General features: G+C 54.9%; 1 protein-coding gene across 1 annotated transcript in view; it reads right to left on the reverse strand.

Annotated features, from left to right (window-relative positions):
* The window catches only part of FAM178B (family with sequence similarity 178 member B), a 96,315-nt gene that overhangs the window by 12,769 nt on the left and 62,972 nt on the right, over positions 1-20,574 (reverse strand). Inside the window, exons 12-13 of the mRNA XM_052649535.1 lie at positions 17,482-17,569; positions 5,896-6,021 (exon numbers count right to left, since the gene is read on the reverse strand). Coding sequence (XP_052505495.1) covers positions 5,896-6,021; positions 17,482-17,569 — 214 coding nt within the window. The remainder of the gene's footprint in view (positions 1-5,895; positions 6,022-17,481; positions 17,570-20,574) is intronic.

Consider the following 20,574-nt stretch of genomic DNA (forward strand, 5'->3'; position numbering starts at 1 on the left):
GCTCAGGCTCACTTTTTCCTGAGAAAGAATAGGAGGAAGACGATCACAGAGTTGTCCAGGAGGACTTGAAGGAGGAGCAGATGGAAGTGGGCTGTTAGGTCAGAAGCCCATGAGTCACCCGCCTGGGATGAGGACTGAGGCCAAGGAGGGACCCTTGAAGGGTCCTCAGGAGAACTGAGCCCAGGGTGGGGCAGGGCAGACAGCAGGCCCAGAAGCTGCCGAGGAGGCCAGCTGGCTGGGCTTGGCAACAGCTGCCTGCAGAATCCACGCCTCTCCTCCCCACTCAATAACATCACTTGAAGCCCTGCTCACACACTTGCAAAGAAGCCAGGATTCCTGGGAGCTGGAATTCAAAGCTGGTCTCAGCCCTGGCCCCATGTGCCTTCAGATGCTCAGAGGTACCTGCTCTGAAGAGGCCTGCAGCTGCCCAGGTGGCTGTGACGTGGGGCCGGGGCACGGGCCTCCCCTTAGGGTCAGCTGCCCGGAAGCCACCTCTTCGAAGTTTATTTCAAAGATGTCAGATGTTCCTCATCTGGGAGAAAGTGAGGAGGAACCCACAACAGACTAGCCAGGGGAGGGATTCAGGAATCCAGAATAGCCACTGCCCATTCTTCAAAACCAGCCAGTTCTTCCCAAGCTGCCTCCTCTTGGCCTGACCAAGGTCAAGGTCCCCAGCCCTGCGGGCACGGCTCTGCCTGTGGTGCAGGGCACGGGGCAGGAAGTGCAGGGAGAGACAGACAGTGGAGGGAAGGGAGGGCTTCCCCTCCACCTGTCCTTCTGGGCGACACAGGGCTTGATGCCTGTGCCCCAGCCAAGCCTGAGGGAGCCCACGTGCCCCTGCTGGTGCTCACTGCCTGCGGGAGAGTGCAGGGTGCAGAGGCGGCTTGGAGAGCCGGAGGGCAGCGGCACCCTCCCTTCCTCTCTCCAAACTCCCCAACCACACCCCAGTCACTTAAGGCTGTTCTTGGCAGGGTCACCTGACACAGGGACAGGCCAGCGCAGGAGCAAAAGTGGTATAACTTGTCTGTCAACTCCATTAACACCTGGGCACACCATGAAGATATACATATAGGAGATCCCAGGACACACACACATGCACATGCGCACACACAAGACATACGTGCACACGCATCCGTGGCAGGCCCGTGCCCTTTGCAGAAGATGTGCAGAGATACTCAGAGGTGCAGAAACCCCAGCAGTGAGTTCAAAGGCACCCATGCAGTGGGGTGGGGTCCACCCCAGAGCATTACCCACGCTCAGAGCACAGCCCGCCCCGTCACCTCTCCATGAACGCACTTCTCCTATAAACAAGCCGTCCCTAAGCCTCGTGAGCCCAGACACGGACTGAAGGGCCCGTGCCCAGTGAGGACCCTGACGGGGGCTGCCTGCAACTGCCAGGCTCAGTTTGGGTGGGGTGGCTTCTTGCAGCTGGGCCCTGGGGGACAGGGACCATCACAGAGGCAGAGCCTCCAGTGGGTCCTAGGTGGTCTGTCCTGTGAGGACACTGTCAGACCATGAGGAGGACGCAGCCTGGAGGCAGAAGAGGAGACGGGACTGGCTCCTGGCGCCTCCATGCAGCCCCAACCCTGGGACACCTGGCTCCATGGCCTTTGGTTTTCTTTCTACACAACGAGAGATAGTTAACTTCCTGGAAACCTCCAAGTTTAACCAAACCGAGGGGTAAACCTCCACCCCACCATAAGGATCCTGGTTCCACGTGCTGTGTGTGCTAAGTCACCTCACTTGCGTCCAACTGTACAACCCTATGGGCTGCAGCCCACCAGGCTCCTCTGTCCATGGGATTCTCAGGCAAGAGTACTGGAGTGGGCTGCCACGCCCTCCTTCAGGGATCGAACCTGCGGCTCTGGCTTCTCCTGCGCTGGCAGGCGGGTTCTTTACCACCAGTGCCGCCTGGGAAGCCCTCTCAGTTCTACAGACTTTCTGAATCCCTAGGGGGAAAACAGAACCCCACATTCCTTCACGGTAGCATCGATGCAGAAGACAGCCCTGGAGAGAAGCCAGAAAGGGCAGGGGAGTGCCATCAATGGGAACATCACACGTAGCGGAGGTTTAACAAGACCAGAGCGTCGTCATCTGGATAAAAGTGAGTCAGTCAGTCTGGCCAAATTTGGTTTACACACGTCAGCTACAAGAAAACAGAAAGCCCCCAGGAAACCCTTGCTTCCGAGCTGTGCGGCTGAGCTGGTTGCTCAGAGTCCAGTTACGGGAAGTCTGTCTGCACAGGAGCTGAAAGGACAGCCTCAGACACATGGAGGCCGCTTGTTGAATTGGTGCCCCTGGACCAGAGGGAAGCACCTGGAGGCCAACTCCAGAGCACACACCAGCACTGGGACACCCTCTCCCACCTCGCAGACACGCAGGGCCCCGGCCCATGCAGGGCCCAGAGCAGCACTTTGACCTCAACGATCCTTCTCTGGGAGACCCCGCCTTCTCAAACCAGGCAAGCCCAGCGCCCCCCGCCTAAAAGCACCCAGGGGCTGAGCAACTTCTTTATCCAAAAGCACTTTAAATATCGTATGACATCACTTATATGTGGAATCTACAGAGAGATGATGCAAATGAACTTACAAAACAGAGTCAGACTCACAGACTCAGCGAACTTACGGCTGCCGGTGGGGAAGGATGTGGGGAGGGGTACTTAGGGATGGACATGTACACACTGCCATATTTAAAACAGACAACCAACAAGGGCCTACTGCACAGCACAGGGCACTCTGCTCAATGTTACGTGGTGGCCTGGATGGGGGAGAGTGGATAGGTGTGTGTGGATGGGTGAGCTGCTCTGCTGCGCATCTGAAAGGATCACAACACTTAATCATGCCAAGTCGCTCAGTCGTGTCCAATTCGTTGTGACCCTGTGGAGAGCAGCCCGCCTGGCTCCTCTGTCCCTGGGATTCTCCAGGCAAGAATACTGGAGTGGGCTGCCAGGTTTTATTCCATGGCTACCCGACCCAGGGATCAAACTCGTGTCTCCTGTGTCTCCTGCATTGCCAGGTGGGTTCTTTACCCACTGAACCACCTGGGAAGCCCTGGGCAGGAATCTTACTAGCTTATAATTACAAACAATGGCTGTGATTGGTTTTCTCATAAGCTGGTGGCACTTATGAAGTCAAGGGCCTCCCACAGAAGAAGCCCAGGCCATCAACCCTTGTAGCCTTAATGAAATGAGGACATGAGAAGACAAGGGGGCCTGCGGGTAAAGGCTGGTCTGAGGGTGGAGGGCATGCAGAGGGAGGGTGCTTTCCAGCGGAGGGGTGGGAGGCCCAGAGGGGGTAGAAGAAGAGAGCTCAGACAGGGAGACTGACAACTGCCTTCATTCACTTCTTCACTCATTCCATCATCTAGTGCCAAACACAGCAGGCGATGCTGGCACAGCAGCTGTGCCCACAGTCTAGCTGGGGAAACAGACAAGTCAAAGGACAACTGCAAAGCCAGGGAATCAGAGAGGAGAGAGAGTCATGCCATGGGCATCTGAGCACCCAGCCTCTTGGGAAGGAGCTTCCCAGGGGAAGCAGGAGCTGGGCCAAGGCCTCAGGCAGAGACAGGATGGGGGAGGTGGGATGGGGGCTGGCACAAGTGTTTATCTGCAGCGCTGGAGAAGGGCTGTGACCCAGCAGTCTTGGGCAGGAAATCTCCTAGACAGGAGGGAGTGGGAGCCCAGGGGATGCGGCCCAGCGCTGGGAAGGGCCTGCCCCCCTTTTCTCCAGGCTGGGTTGCCTTGGGCCAGCCTCACTCTGGCCTTAGTTTCCCCTCTGCACCCCAGGGAGAAAGAAGGCAGAGACTTTGAGCTCTGCGGATAAAAGCTCAGCGAGCCCCGACCACTACTCCCTGTAAAACAGGGCGGATGACGCCACTGCTTCTTTTGGCTGGTGAGCAGCCTGATCACCTTTGAAGATGAAACACGCTGGGGCCTAATGAGGAGTCAGTCAGCTGAGTGGGGAGTGGGGCTGGGCGGCGGGAGTCCAGTCACCTGCCCCACCTAGCCCCTCCCAGTCAGAACAGTCCCCGGCCCAGGGAAACAGGACGCTTCACATTGCTGTGCAGACCCCCGTGTCCCCCCCCAGCCCTGCCCCTCCTCTGGTGTAGGCTCCCCACCTCTTGGGCCAGGATCAATCCCACGGGCTCGAGCTACAACAGAGGCATGCGAGAGCCGCCTTGGCCTCCCTAGACCAGCACACCCTACACGTGTGGGGCACCTGGCAGAGACATGCCTGCCCCCCGTGTTTCCCAGCCACATGGTCATTTTCAATATGGCAGCCAACCAAGGGGACACTCCACAGCACCCTTCACATGTGAGTGTGTTAGATGCTCAGTCCTGTCTAACATTCTGCGACCCATGGACTGTAGCCCGCCAAGCTCTACTGTCCATGGGATTCTCCAGGCAAGAATACTGGAGTGGGTAGCTGTTCCCTTCTCCAGGGGATCTTCCTGACCCAGGGGTTGAACCCAGGTCTCCTTCACTGCAGACAGATGGTTTACCGTCTGAGCCGCCAGGATTACATGCATGAAAACAATCCTCAAGTATAAAAGGATACCCTGAGCCCGCTACTCCCCTCTCTTCCTGGGCTTTTGAAGGGACGTCTCCTACCAGATGCGCTCTGGAATGCAGTGAGCCACATGGTACCCTCTGGCCAGGCAATGACACCACCTCTGCGAGGCAGGTGAGGCCCAGGGGTGGCCCCAAGGTGCCTTGGCCAGACCAGACACAAGCCTCCACTCTTCTTTCTCAACCTTCGTTTCTTTCTGTCACTTTTTCCCTTTCTCTAGCCCAGGCCTGGGGCCTGCCCGCTTGTGTTCTGCTCAGACGTCCCATCCCCAAGGGCTGACCCCACCTGTGTTCTCGACCCTGCACCCCTCATCCCTGAACAGCCAAACTCAGTCTCCGTAACAGGCTCCAGATTCGGGGAAAAGGGACCGGGAAGAAGACAGGCTCTCCTGGGAGGCAGCAGCCTCAGAAGTATGCTCACGTCAGGCTCAGCTGAGAACCTTCCCTCCGTGTTCCAGGAGAGAAGTGTACACCTGGGGGTGATCACATCTTCTTAATAGTTCATTTGTGTTCATTAGGTAATTAATTCACTTATCTGATTTGCAGAATGTGCCCAAAGGCTGGCCTCCTGATCGTTAACATCCAACCTCCAGGAGAGCTTTTGGAATTAACCACCTTCCAAAATTAGAAGATGTCTATCTGCACCCTTCATCCCCCACTCCCCAGGGATGGAGGGGTGGGGGCGCTCACTGAGGGAGCCCAGCTTGGGGATCCCAGCCTGAAGGCCCTACACAGCCACCCCGGCTTGACATTCAGCCCAGAGGCCACGGGCCTGACAATTCCAAGCCCCACCACCTGCAGGCTCTGGGGCTCCTCGTTGCTCCTGACTCCCTCCAAGCGTGACTTTCAGGCAAGCCGAGTGAGGTCTGGGAAGGCGCTCCGGAAGAACTGGGAAAGCTTAGGACTCGGCCTTAGTGAGGGCCACAGGGAACAGCAACAGGGAGCTAGGCCCGGCTCTGATCGCCGGAGACAGGTGGCCTCGTGCGTGGGAGCATCCCCTGTGCTGCTCGTCTGCGGCACTCCTTTCCACCCCACTCCCCTCACCAGCAGTCCAGTCCCTGTGTCTTCTCCAGCAAAGCCATGCCAGGCTGCAAAGGACACAGCGAAACCCACAAGCCTGCGTGCCTGTGCCCACAGCGCACCACCTCTGTGAGGGGCGCCAGGCACAGGCTCTGCAGAGGTGGGCAGGAGCAGCTGGCTGGGCGTGGTCCTGTGCGGCAGGGGTTTTGGGAATGGCAGCCTTAAGCCCCCGAGGCTGTGCCGTGTGGACAGCCCTGCCATCCCTGGGGTGGCACCCTGGTGAAGGTGGGCAGGGGCTGGGTGCTCACCTTGTGGTCGAGCTGGGCACTGGCTTTTGGCTGTTGCTCCTGGCCAGGCATCACGGTCTCAGGGCTCAGGTACTGCCTCAGGGATGACGGCCTCATGAGGCTCAGGAGCTGGCAGAGCGAGGACAGCTGGGGAGGAGAAAGGGGGCCGTCACTCACGAGTGCTTGGGGCGCTTCGGGGATGCGTGGCTGGGATACTCCGGCTGGCTCTGGAGCCAGCCCGTTGGCTCCTCTCCCTTGGGAGCCGTGTGGCCTCTTGGAGCCTGTCCCCAGCTGTGGAGTGGAGACTAGCTCCCCCATTCTTCCTGGGGGAGGAGGCTCACGTGCTCACAGGGCCTGGCACAGGGCGAGCATCCTTGAGACCAGGGGGCCCAACCTCTGGGATCTAATGTCTGATGATCCGAGGTGGCGCTGATGTAAGAATAATAGAAATAAAGTGCATAATAAACGTGACACATTCAAGTCATCCCCAACCACCCCCCCGACAATCCAACCAGTCCATGGAAAAACTGTCTTCCACAAAACTGGTTCCTGGTGCCAAAAGGGTTGGGGACTGCTGCTTTAGACAAGTGAACAAGGACTTACGTGCTTTAATCCACATCCTGGGACTGAGCAGACACTCAGGGTTTAGAAGAAGCAAGACCAGAAAGAGGGTCTTGACAAGACCTACCCAACTCTGAGCTGCTGCTGCTCAAGCCCACTGGTTACTATGGGGGTTGTCAATCCTACGGGAATCAACTCAGTATTCATTGGAAAGACTAGTGCTGAAGCATTAATACTTTGGCCTCCTGATGCAAAGAGCTGACTGACTGGAAAAGACCTTGATGCTGGCAAAGACTGAAGGCAAGAGAAGGGGACGACGGAGGATGAGGTGGTTGGACGGCATCACCAACTCGATAGACATGAGTCTGAGTGAGCTCTGGGAGTTGGTGATGGACAGGGAGGCCTGGCGTGTTGCAGTCCATGGGGTCGCTAAGACATGACCTAGAAACTGAACAACACCACCGCAGGGATTTTCAATGCTCTTGAAAGAAGAGAGGTGAGAACTGCCCCCAAGCCCACGTCTGAATGTGAATGATGACTGCATCCATCACATCCCCCCCAACCCCTCCAATCTCTTTCCTTCCAGAGAATTTAAAAGCAAATCTAAACCTCAGATCGTTTTACCCACAAAGATCTTCTAACAGAAAAGGATAAGGATGTTTTTCCCCTTGTAAAGTAATCACATTTTTCTCTTGCCCAATACAACTAACAAACATTCCTTACACGACCCCACACCCATGCTCGGGTTTCTCTGATGGTCTCAACAATGTCCGCACGCAGCTGTTTTGTTGGAATGGGATTCCCCAGGAGGTCCACACGGTGCCCTCTGGTTATCATGACACTGGGCCTGCTAGCCGCCCTGGCCTGCACCTAAACCCCCCACCCTCTGTGAATGTGGGCACACGCGGCCTCGTAAGTCAGGGGTCTGCAGCAGGCCACCCTTCCTGCCCAGCCCTTGCGCCTGGTCTCGGCAGTCTCGACTGGGCCCCAGCAAGGACACCAGCTGCTCCAGGGCTGACTGAAGGCTGGGGCTCCAGAAGGCAGGCAGGCTCTAAGTCTTGGGCCCCTCTGAGGCTGCCTATAGCCCTGGGGAGGGAGGACCCAGAACGAAGGTGCGGGGCCAGGGAGGTTCACGAAGGCACCATCTCTTCAGATGTAGCAGGTGTAGGCTGGCCCAAAGGGCGAGGGCTAAGCCCTGGGCCAGCTCCCGCCCATCACAGCCCTGCCCGGCACACCTGGCTTCCTCCCCAGCTCAGCCGCAGACACCTGCTCAGCACCTCGGCCAGTCACAGGAGCAGCTGGGCTGGGTGAGGGCTAGGAGTCAGGCCCGGGGCCCTTGGCTGCTGGAAGGCGGCCAGGGCTTCTTGGCTGAGCGTCTGATCCCTGCAGAAAGGGAGAGCGGGCAGCAGGGAGACAGAGTGGGGAGGTTCTGGGCGAAGACAGGCACCATCTGGATTCTCACCAAAACCGGGGCTGCGCTGCCTTGCTCGGGCCTTCCAAGTCTGCGGATAGTTTCCACAACAGTCCTGCCTGCTCCGGGCTCACAGCTCTGCACGCACAGGGCGAGCTCAGCAGCCCACAGCCCCAGAAGCAGCCCTCCGGCGGGCAGCTCCGCCCCAGCCCGGACCCTGGGCAGGGGCGGGGGCAGGCAGGGGCCCACAGGGCAGCGGGCTGGCTGCTCCCACGTTTTTCCTCTCACTCCAGGAAAACAGCCTCGCTCTGCTCGGCGTGGCAAGCTGCTGCCTTCTGATTGCTTATTCTCTTTTGTTCCAAGCTCTGGCAGCCCCAGCCATTCCCTCTCCAGCAGACACACCCTTCTCTGGGATGAGGACTTATTTGGGCCGCACGGGTCCCCAGCAGGGCCAGGCTCTGACCAGCACGTATCCCTGCTCCACCCCTACTGCTGGGAGCTGTCTCTGCCAACAGTCAGCCCTTCAGGACAGACGTCCCCGGGCAAGAAGCAAACTATCACCCAAAAAGGCAGGCCTCCACTGGCCTCGGTGGTTCGTCTGGCCAGAGGCGGCAGACCATTCCCAGCCAGGCCACTGTCCACACAGCGGTCACTCCTGTGCTCAGACCCCGGCAGCTGCTTCTGTTACTCAGTGGAGAAGACCAGGAGCTAAACACATTATTGACCAGAGACGTATTCATATGTCTGTTGATACCTGACCTTTATGAGCTGCAAAAGTTTCAATATTCACTTATCAGAAGCTAAGGCCACAGGAACTAGTTTCTGCAAAAATCCTCAAGGCCCAAGGTGCCCCTACTGTTCCCTGGAGCCTGTGCCCCACCTGGACCTTCTGACTCGACACTGCATGGCTGCCCCCACCTTCTTCCAGCCTTCTGCCGCCTCCCCCTCCCATCTATCCTGCGGGCCCACAGCACCTGCACTCGCTAATCCCCTTCTGGGCATGACTTTTGTTTTCCAAGCAGTTAGCACCTTCTGACACTGGACAGGAGGCAGTGATCAAGACCATCCCCGGGAAAAGAAATGCAAAAAGGCAAAATGGCTGTCTGAGGAGGTCTTACAAATAGCTGTGAAAAGAAAGGCAATGGAGAAAAGGAAAGATATACCCATTTGAATGCAGAGTTCCAAAGAACAGCAAGGAGAGATAAGAAAGCCTTCCTCAGTCATCAATCCAAAGAAATAGAGGAAAACAATCAAATGGGAAAGACTAGAGATCTCTTCAAGAAAATTAGAGACACTGAGGGAACATTTCATGCGAAGATGGGCTCGATAAAGGACAGAAATGGTATGGACCTAACACAAGCAGGGGAGAAGGCAATGGCAACCCACTCCAGTGTTCTTGCCTGGAGAATCCCAGGGACAGGGGAGCCTGGTGGGCTGCTGTCTCTGGGGTCGCACAGAGTCGGACATGACTGAAGCGACTTGGCAGCAGCAGCAGAAGCAGAAGATATTAAGGAGAGATGGCAAGAATACACAGAACTATACAAAAAAGATCTTCATGACTCAAATAATCATGATGGTGTGATCACTCACCTAGAGCCAGACATCCTGGAGTGTGAAGTCAAGTGGGCCTTAGGAAGCATCACTACAAAGCCAGTGGAGGTGATGGAATTCCAGGTGAGCTGTTTCAAATCCTAAAAGATGATGCTTTGAAAGCGCTGCACTCAATATGCCAGCAAATTTGGAAAACTCAGCAGTGGCCACAGGACTGGAAAAGGTCAGTTTTCATTCCAATCCCAAAGAAAGGCAATGTCAAAGAATGCTCAAACTACCGCACAGTTGCACTCATTTCACATGCTAGCAATGTAATGCTCAAAATTCTTCAAGCCAGGCTTCAGCAGTATGTGAACCGTGAACTTCCAGATGTTCAAGCCAGATTTAGAAAAGGCAGAGGAATCAGAGATCAAATTGCCAACATCCGTTGGATCATCGAAAAAGTGAGAGAGTTCCAGAAAAACATCTATTTCTGCTTTATTGACTATGCCAAAGCCTATGACTGTGTGGATCACACTAAACTGTGGAAAATTCTGAAAGAGATGGGAATACCAGACCTCCAGAATTCCAGATGGGAATTCTGCCTCCTGAGAAACCTGTATGCAGGTCAAGAAGCAACAGTTAGAACTGGACATGGAACAACGGACTGGTTCTAAATTGGGAAAGGAGTACGTCAAGGCTTTGTAATGTCACCCTGCTTATTTAACTTATATGCAGAATACATCATCAGAAATGCTGGACTGGATGAAGCACAAGCTGGAATCAAGACTGCCGGGAGAAATATCAATAACCTCAGATATGCAGATGACCCCAGCCTTAAGGCAGAAAGTGAAGAAGAACTAAAGAGCCTCTTGATGAAAGTGAAAGAGGAGAGTGAAAAAGTTGGCTTGAAGCTCAACTTTCAGAAAACTAACATCATGGCAAATAGATGGGGAAACAATGGAAACAGTGTCAGACTTTATTTTGGGGGGCTCCAAAATCACTGCAGATGGTGACTGCAGCCATGAAATTAAAAGATGCTTGCTCCTTGGAAGAAAAGTTATGACCAACCTGCTGCTGCTGCTGTTGCTGCTAAGTCGCTTCAGTCATGTCCGACTCTGTGTGACCCCAGAGACGGCAGCCCACCCGGCTCCCCCGTCCCTGGGATTCTCTAGGCAAGAACACTGGAGTGGGTTGCCATTTCCTTCTCCAATGCATGAAACTGAAAAGTGAAAGTGAAGTCATTCAGTCGTGTCTGACTGCTAGCGACCCCATGGACTGCAGCCTACCAGGCTCCTCCATCCATGGGATTTGCTAGGCAACCCACTGGAGTGGGTTGCCATTGCCTTCTCCGATGACCAACCTAGACAGCATATTAAAAAGCAGAGACATTACTTTGCCAACAAAGATCCATCTAGTCAAAGCTATGGTTTTTCCAGTAGTCATGTACAGGTGTGAAAGTTGGACTATAAAGAAAGCTGAGCACCGAAGAATCGATGCTTTTGAACTGTGGTGTTGGAGAAGACTCTTGAGAGTCCCTTGGACAGCAAGGAGGTCCAACCAGTCTATCCTAAAGGAAATCAGTCCTGAATATTCATCGGAAGGACTGATGTGAAGCTGAAACTCCAATACTTTGAACCACCTGATACCAAAAACTGACTCATTTGAAAAGACCTTGATGCTGGGAAAGACTGAAGGTGGGAGCAGAAGGGGATGACAGAGGATGCGATGGTTGGATGGCACCACAGACTCAATGGACATGAGTTTGAGTAAGCTGTGGGAGTTGGTAATGGACAGGGAAGCCTCCTGTGCTGCAGTCCATGGGGTTGCAGAGTCAGACACGACCGAGGGGCTGAACTGAACTAGCACCTTCTGATATCTGACGGCATTTACTTGTTTGCTATGTTTATTATTATCTGCTCGCCTGTCCCTACTAGGATGTCAGCTCCATGAGGGCAGGGGTGGTCCCTGCAGTCTTCCCAGAGCCTCATATAGCAATGGCGCCTGGCACAGCTGTACCCCCTTATCCAGTTTCAGTCTCCATGGTTTCAGATACCCGTGGTCAACCAAGATCTGAAAATGTTAAATGGAAAATTCCAGAAATAAACAATTTGTGGGACTTCCCTAGGGGTCCAGTGGCTAAGACGGGGTTCTCAATGCAAGGGGCATGGGGTTCGATCCCAGGTCAGGGAACTAGATCCCATATGCCACAAGTTAGAGTTTGCATGCTGCAACTATGACCTGGCTCAGTCAGGCGCCCACAAGCAGCTTGAACTGTATCTCCCGTGGACCGCAGGGGCTACTGTATATGCTTAATACCTATTTGCTAAATGAATGAACAAATGAAGAGCAGGTCAGGTCTGCAGCTGATCTTTCCGTAGTAGATGCAACTCTTTGTCCCCCTTGATTTCAGTCATCTGAAGCCTATATTTTCCAAGCTCCAGACTAGAAGGCATGGCTTAGAGACTTATGGTGTTCCAAGAGGTGGCCTGGGATAAGGAAGAAACTCCCGATTTCTCTCCAAACCTGTTCTGCCTGTGTCTCGCCTGTCTTTGTAAAGGGCTTCTCCATCCTGCCAGCAGAGGTTCTGGAGCCCTCCACGTCTCCTTTCTCTTACATTCTACTTCCCGCTGGCTGTACTTGGGAAACGCACCAAGAACCTCACCACTGCTCACCACCTCCGTCACCATCTCCCCAGGCCACATCGCCACAGCTCTTACCAGGATTACTGCAACTGTCTTCTTCTACCCTACCCTAGAGGCGCTAGTGGTAAAGAACCCACCTGCCAATTCAAGAGACAAAAGAGATGCAGGTTCCATCCCTGGGTCTGGAAGATCCCCTGGAAGAGAGCATGGCAACCCACTCCAGTATTCTTGCCTGGAGAATCCCATGGACAGAGGAGCCTGGCAGGCTGCAGTCCATGGAGTGACACTGAGTTGGACATGACTGAAGTGGCTCAGCACGCATACACCCCACCCCTAACAGTCTAGTCTCAATGCAGCAGCCAGAGTAATTGTGAAAGATTTTTATGAATCAAGCTATGTCTCTCCTGTTATCAATAACTTCCAGCGACGCTCCACTTTGGCATGGAAGTCAAGCTCTCTCCTGAGTCCCCACTCACCCCTCTGGCCTCACCGCCTCTCACTGCACTCTCAGCCCTCTGCTCCAGCCACACTGGCCTTGCTTTCTCTCTAACCTAAGAGGCTTTTTTCTGCCCCAGTGCCTTTACACATGCTGTTCGCTCTGCCTGGAATGTGCCTCCCCCGAGAAACCTGTGTGGCTTCTTCAGGTCTGTGCTCAGACGTCCCCTTCTCTGCTCACTACTATGAAGTAGCGTCTTCTCCCAACACTCCCTTCCCCTCCCTTCTCCTCTTTATCGGGCTTTATTTTTCTCCACAGCACTTAGCACCATCTGAAATGCCAAAGATTTGCTTCTCTCTTGGTGCCTGTGTCTGTCTCCCGCTGAGTTCTAGGAGGGAGGGACTGAGCTCTGTTCAGGGCTGTGTCTTCCACGCCCTGAGCTGTGTCTGGAGCACAGGGGTGCCTGGGGTCCAAACCCTGCTGTTTCTGGGATATTCTCAGGATTCGCAGGAACAAGAAAGAAGCAGTTTGATCTTAAGACTCTCCTGGAAGACGCAAGCCTTGGGGTTGGTGCATTCCGACCACCTACTGAAGTCCTGTCCCTCAGATTCAGTTCTCCAGCACCTGCTTCTGCTCCTGGGGCCTTAGGCTGCAGCCTCAGACAGAAACGCAACCCATCCAGGCACTGGGGCTCCTCCGGCCCAGCAATGCCCTGAAAGCCCCTGCCTGGGCACTCAGCCCAGACCCTCTCCTCTGGTGAGCCAGTTCTCACCCCTTGAACTGCCCTTCTTGGTGAATCAACTGCTAAGGTTTATCTAGCAAGTAAGATAGAGATTCGATCCCTGGGTTGGGAAGATCCCTTGGAGGAGGAAATGGCAACCCGCTCCAGTATTCTTGCCTGGGAAATCCCATGGACAGAGCAGCCTGGAGGGCTACAGTCCATGGAGGTCACAAGAGAGTCAGACATGACTTAGCGACTAAACAGCAACAGCAAAAATCAAGCCTGTATACACGGATGAAGGAGGTGGGAGCGCTGGCCCTTGTCCTCCTGTCTGCCGTCCGGGACCAAAGTTCAAGGCACCCGCTGGGCACATCGGCATGAAGCAGCAGGTATGGTTCAGGCTGTCCCCGCAATGGGAGCCGAGCAGGGAGGGCAAGCAGAGACGGCACAGACTCTGGAGTCAGGGCACCTGGGTTTTCCATCCTAGCTCCACGGTTCTCTCACCTCGTGACCCTGAGAAATTTCCTAGTTGTACCTGCCTCCGTTTCCCTATCTGTAAATGTGGATGGCATCACTGACTCAATGGACATGAATCTGAATGAAGTCCAGTAGACGGTGAAAGACAGGGAAGCCTGGTGTGCCTCAGTCCATGGGGCTGCCAAGAGTGGGACGTGACTGAGCGACTGAACAACAGCAAAACGGGGCAAGAGAGCCAGCCCTGACCGCCTGGGGCTGCTGCGAGAGGCGAGTCTTGTGCGGGCACGGGGCTCAGCTGCGCTCCGGGGCATGCTAGAGCCACCACTCTGGTTGGGATGTGATGGGTGGAAAGGAAGAGGTGCCCTGGGCACAAAGCCGTGTGCAGAGGGCGGCCAGGCTGGCCTGTGAGGAGGGCCGGGGCAGACCTGGCAGCCAGGGCTTCGAGGAGAAGTGGGGAAAGGGGGCATGTGGGCGGGACGTGGGTGGCTCTGGGCTCGAGGTGCCCCTTTGAAGGCGTGTCTCCTCAGGAACCGTCTGACAGGCCCGACTGGAAAGGGGCGCGCTTGCAGCGTGGAGGCCTGGGAGGAGGCCGTGCAGCAGCCCTGGGCTTGCAGGGAGGACAGGCGGGGAAGCGCACGGGACGGGCGGCTGAGGCAGAGCCCAGCCGGGCCGTCCTCCCCTTCCGTCTGGCGTGGGTCTGCACGCGCTGCACTGCCCGCCTGCTGATGGTCTCTGCTCCTCTGCACAAGCACTGACTCGTCCTTCAAGACCTGGTTCAGGACGTCTCTGGAAGCCACTTGGCTGCCTGGGCCAGAATTAGTCATTGTGTCCTCAGCCTGGCTCGCTCAAAGCCTCTCCTTTGAGGTCGTCTCCAGGTGCGGAGCCTGCTCACGGGAGGTGCACCACTGAGGTTTCATGAGTGCACGGTGGGCATGCGGGCAGGTGGGTGACTGGTGTGGCAGGACAGCCTTGGAGCTGGGACCCACAGGGGCAGGGCTGGGCCTGGCCAGACAGGCTGGGAGCGCCCAGGCCAGCTCTCCCTGGGGGAGGCATGCCTCCCGCCCTCCCCAGCCCTGCTCACCTGCCTCCCCTGTGGGTCCCCTCCAGGCCCAGACCCCCAGTGCTCCCCACACCACTCTCCTCACCCTCTCCGGCCTTCATCACGCTCCCCACACTCTCCCCTGCACAAGCTCCAGCCAAAAAACAAATCAAAACAAAACCCTAAGCCTTGACCTGGCCCTGATGCTCTAGCCAGCCTGCTTTCCTGGTTGCTGCCAAGTACTGCCAGAAGGTGGCTACTCCCACCCACCACCTGCAGCCGGTCCTGCCTTTTCGGATCTCGACACTCTGGCCTCGCACCTGCTGTCGCTTCTCTGGAGAGTTCAGAGGCTGCCCTGCAATGCCTGTCTCCTAGGCTGCCCCCGTCCCCCGGGGCCTCCTGGGACCACTGGTCTCATCCCCACCGCATCTCTGCCTGCCCTGCCCCTGTCTGGTCCCTCCGTCCTTTCTCGCAGAGGCTCTGGCATCAGGCCCTGTGTGAAGGCCACTCCTCAGCTCCTCACTGCCCTTCCCAAGCTCTCTGCCTGGGAAACCATCCCTTGAACACCCTGGAACTCAGCCCTGGGTTCCCTCAGCCCACGAGTGTGTGCTGAGGTCCTGTGTGTGCCAGGTACTGTGCTAGGAGCTGACAGGCAAGAGTGAGCACAAACCATTTGGTCCTTGCACTCAGGGAGCTGCTGTTGGATGTGTGTGTGTCTGCGTGTGTCTCTGTGTGTAACATAGACCCTGAACACATTTTAAAAGACTCAGGAGGTGAGCATCATGTGCTGTGCGCTTAGTCGCTCAGTCGTGTCCGGTTCTCTGCGGCCCCATGGACTGTAGCTCACCAGGCTCCTCTGTCCATGCGATTCTCCAGGCAAGAACACTGGAGTGGCTTGCCATTCCCTCCTCCAGGGGATCTTCCCAACCCAGGGAACGAACCCAGGTCTCCTGCAGGCAAATCCTTTACCAGCTGAGCTACCAGGGAAGCCTGCTGAGCACCATGAGCACTTTCAAACAGGGTGCTGATGCCAGGGCACTTTGGGCTGGGTGGTCAGGAAAGACTTCCTGGAGGAGGTGACACTTCAGCTGGGCCTGGAGTGACCAGAAGCTCCTGCCACGCTTCTAAGTCTTGGGGGAAAAGCGAGAAGGGCAGAGGGGGCAGCCGGGACAAAGCCAGGGCCCACGCGGATGAGTCCACCCAACCGGTCACCTTTCTGAACTTCTGCACTGTGACTGTGGTCTCTCTGGCCACCCCACCCCAGGAGGGTCCAGAACATTCTCTCGGCACTCTGGCCAAGGGGTGATGCTGCCTTGCCTTGTGCACCTCCAGTGACTATAGACTCAGCCTTTCCCTGGGACCGCCTCGCCTGGCTCATGCGGTGGAGTTAGACGGCTCAGCTGTCCCCAGCAAGTCTTATGGGTTCCAAGGAGACTACGGGGGTTGGAGGCAGGTAAGAGCATTCTCAAGTCCCCCCCAGGGCTCCCCCACCACACATCCTGGGCTGGTTGTCACCCACGCTGCCTCTAGGGCCCCTAAACTACTGCTCTCTGAGCTGCAAAGAGGTTGCAATCAGAGCTTTCTGGAGAGAAGAGGGAAGAGAAAAGAAGACCCTTCCTCCCCTACAGCGCCCAGCATGCCTGACATGGGGCAGAAGGGCCGCTGAGAGCAGGCAGTCTTCACAGCCATATTCATTTCCACCTTTGTTGTTCTTCCTCCTATAAAATGTCACAGACGCCGGGGCTGGGGAGGAGGGAATGGGAGTCAGAGGTCAGCAGGTGCAGAGTTTCTGTTTGGGAGATGGACAGTGGTCCTTCAGAATGGTTAGAGCTCTACACTTAAAACTGCTAAGATGGGGACTTCCCTGGTGCTAAGTGGCTAAGATTCCAAGCTCCCAAGGCAGAGGGCCTGGGTTCAATCCCTGGTCAGGGAACTAGATCCTGCATGCTGTGATTAAACATGCTGCATACAGTTGCTGGGGGGAAGGGACAGTTAGGGAGTTACGGGTGAATTTGTACACAGTGCTATATTTAAAATGGATAACCAGTAAGGACCCACTGTATAGCACGTGGAACTCTGCTTAATGTTATGTGGTAACCTGGATGGGAGGGGGCTTCGGGGGAGGATGGGAACATCTATATTTATGGCTGAGTCCCTCTGCTCTTCACCTGAAACTACCGCAACATTGTTAATCGGCTACACCCCAATACAAAATAAAAAGTTTAAAGTTTGGAGGAAAAAAAAAAGATCCAGCATCCGCACCTAAGGCCCAGTGCAGCCAAACGAATAAATATTCCTTGGTGGCCCCGGCGGTTAAAGAATCTGCCTGCAGTGCAGGAGACCTGGGTTCGATCCCTGGGTCAGGAAGATCTTCTGAAGAAGAGAATGGCAACCCACTCCAGTATCCTTGCCTGGAAAATTCCATGGACGGAGGAGTTGGGCAGGGCTGCAGCCCATGGGACACAAAGAGCTGGACACGACTGAGTAACTGACATACACACACAAATTGAGGTAGTAAAAAGAAGTTAAAATAGTAAATTTTATGTTATGTATATTTTACCACAGCTCTAAAAAAAAGCAATACCTGCTCCCAACTCATTGCTTTATCCTCAGTGGCTGGCACAGAGTAGGCGTGCAGAAAGTGACTGTTAGATGCAAGGATGTGAACAGAAAAGGCAAACCCACCTTGAATTCCCCTGGCCTGAGGCTCCCAACCTTCAGGAAAAGTGGCAGGAGGGGCTGGCCGGGATCCCCCAGCCCCCAGAGGATGCTGAGGCAAACACTTACCTGGGCCTTCTCCTGCCAGAGAGGGAGCCTCTCTTGCTGTTTTAGCAGCCGTGCCATGACCAGGAGGCTGAGCTGGCCTCGAAGCTGCCTGCGGGAGAAAGGGCGAGAGAGACTGAGGGCGTGTGCCCTGCTGGGCGGGTGGGGGTTAAGGTCTGGGGGTGGGCAGGGAAGTGTAGGACACACACCGAGAGGGGAGCAGGGAAGAGCCCCTCTGTCTGGGGAATTTTAGCTTTCTCCTTTGGTTTCCAGCATTTATGATTTATTTTAGAAGTCATAAAAACATGCCAGATGGGAAAGTTTAAAAATAAGCAAAAAGAAAATAATTAATGAAAAAAAGGTGGTGATTTCAGAGGCTAGCATAGTAGTGTTTTTCTTCTTAGTTTTTTTTTTTCTCTATAGGTCTGTGCTACACAGAGATACTGTTCAACCACTTCTGTACAGACCATCGTCTTTCTTTTTTCCTTTGCAGCGTTAAGATCTTTCAGCCCGTGGAAGGTGGTAGAAGGTGGGTGACCGGGGCTGGTGAGGCCACATTTTGTTGTTTTTTTTTTCCACCCAGTATCCAGTGACTTTTCTCTGGAGAGTCCCCTCACTCTCACCCCCAGCCCAGATTCGGGTTCCCAGGCAGGCACGTGAGCCAGGCCTGGCCCATGAGCCCGTGTTCAAGCCTCTGGAGGGGGCTTTGGGGTCTCGGCTGGGACGAGCAGAGTGCGTGCTCTTCCAGCAGGGCCACTAATCTGTTGGGAGGAGCGTCTATAGTCACTGGTGGCCACTCTGCCTCTCTGGGGGGCTGGGGCAGGGGTGGGTGAGGCTGGAGGATGAAGCAAGTAGAGATAGAGCTCTCCCTGCCTGAAGCCTCCAACCCCCAGACCTACGCAGTCAGTGGGTCGGGTAGCTCAGCCAATGAAGTCCCCTTCAGACTTCTTCAGCAAGTCTGAGCTGTGCTTCTAAGTCTAGCGCCAGTCCTGACTGACTCCCTCAGGGTGGAGAGTGTACCGGCTCTCTTCTGGAGTAAAGCCTTATAATGGGGATTTCAGATGCTAATGTTATGGCTCTGATCTTTTTCTCTACTTTTTTAAATTATGAAAATATGATAACACATTTACAGGAGACTTGGAGAATACAGAACAAAGTTACACATAGCTCCGTGATATATTTGGAGAAGGAAATGGCAACCCACTCTAGCCTTCTTGCGTGGAGAATCCCGTGGACAGAGGAGCCTGGCAGTCTATGGGGTCGCAAAGAGTCAGACACGGCAGTGACTGAACCACCACCACCACTATGTATTACAATTATTTTTTAAGTAGACTAAGATTTTTAATTGGAGTTTCAACATCAAATTCTCAAAAATGAATAGAATGGATATACAGAAAAGTAGAAGGATGCAGTAGACCTGAACCAATTCAACAGCATTAAAATTTACATAATTTTCACACAAGTAGGATACAAATTCTATTCAAGTTTCCATAGACGATTAATTAGGAGATACTGGAACATATCCAGGGACATAAAACACGGTGCAAAATGTTCATGGTCTAGAGGTACTAAAATCATAGTCTGTTATCAGTGGAATTACATTAGAAATCAGTACCAAAAGATAAGTGAAAATAACCCACATATTTCCAAGTGCAATGTGACATTTACCAAGAGAGGCCTTTGACTTAGTCGGGCTCTGCTTTCATGGGTCCCTGAGGGCTGGCATGAGTAAAGGCAGAGAGAAGAGGGGAGTAGAGACCAGAGGATGGGGCTGGGGGTGGCAGTGGCCAGGAGAGGCTGGAGGGGGCGACGGGAGGAGGGGTGGGGGGGTTACATATTCCTCACACTTCCACACATTTGTGGCCCACACGGGCAGCAGAGGTCAGCCCCTGACATGGATTCTGCTGTGGCCACAATCTCTAATTCCCACAGAAAGCTATTACCAAAGGTGAGGTCCTAAAGCCGGAGGAAACCGAAGGAACGTGGTGGAAAACACTTGGGTCAGAACCAGGTCCGTAGAGGAGACACGCCCTCGAGTAGCAACACTGCTGGAGGGACCCCGCAGGCACCCCGCCCCCGTCCCGGAAGGACCCCGAGAGGAACAGAAGGGTGGCGCATGGGGAAGGCAGGCTGCAGGCAGTCTTCAGAAATGGCATCTCCCCAAAGAAGCACTTGGGGGAGGCAGGACTGAGCCTGGCGCCCCCTCAGTGGGGCTGAAGGCACCCCTGCAACTCCCTCAGGGCCTGCGCCCACCCTGGCCTCATGTGGTGGGGGGGGAGCTCCTGGCTGGTGGGGAACGAACGGAGGTGCGAATGGCCTCCTCCAACCTCCCATGGGGCTGAGCAGGTGGTACCTGAGGCAGGCACCTTGTTTATATTCTTATTCAAGAAAATCAGAGGAATCAACAATGCAAGAAGCTCTTGATTTAAGAGAACAAACAAAAAACACCATCAGGCAGCAATGCCCCATACCAGAAGGGCAGCCATGAGAAAGAGCAGGGGACGTTCCCATACAGCTGGTTGGGACACAAATGCGTACACCCACCTCGGTCACCTGCCGGGCGAGGCCTGCTCAAGCTGAAGAGGTGTGTGTGCCCACCCACAACCCAGCAGTCCTCCTCCCCGGCACAGAGACACGACGTAGGAAAAGACACACAGGCAGACGTGCAATGTCGGTCCACGAACGGACAGACGACTGGACTCCATCTGCAGCACTCAACGACTGTGGATGAGCCAGGATCCCACCCGGCAGCATGGGTGACCTCACAGCGCTGTGCGGAAGAAGCATTACCAAAGACTACACGTGTGTGTGTGATTAAGTACAAAAACGGGGGTCCTGCTATCCTTGGTGGGGGCTGGTTCTGTTCGCATTTCATTTTATTTCTTTTTGGGTTTTTTTTGGTCGCACCACATGGCTTGCAGGATCTTAGTTCCCCGACCAGGACTGAACCTGTGCCCAGCAGTGAAAAGTGATGAGCCCTAACCACTGGACCGCCGGGGGATCCCCTCCCTTCTTTCTGGGTGATGCGTGTGTTGGACTTGTGAAAATTCACTGAGTACACACTTACAGTCGGTGTTCTGTTTGTATGCTGCAATTCAATAGAACCATTACTTGAAG

Source organism: Budorcas taxicolor, chromosome 11, assembly GCF_023091745.1.
Source record: "Budorcas taxicolor isolate Tak-1 chromosome 11, Takin1.1, whole genome shotgun sequence".
NCBI classification, from domain to species: domain Eukaryota; kingdom Metazoa; phylum Chordata; class Mammalia; order Artiodactyla; family Bovidae; genus Budorcas; species Budorcas taxicolor.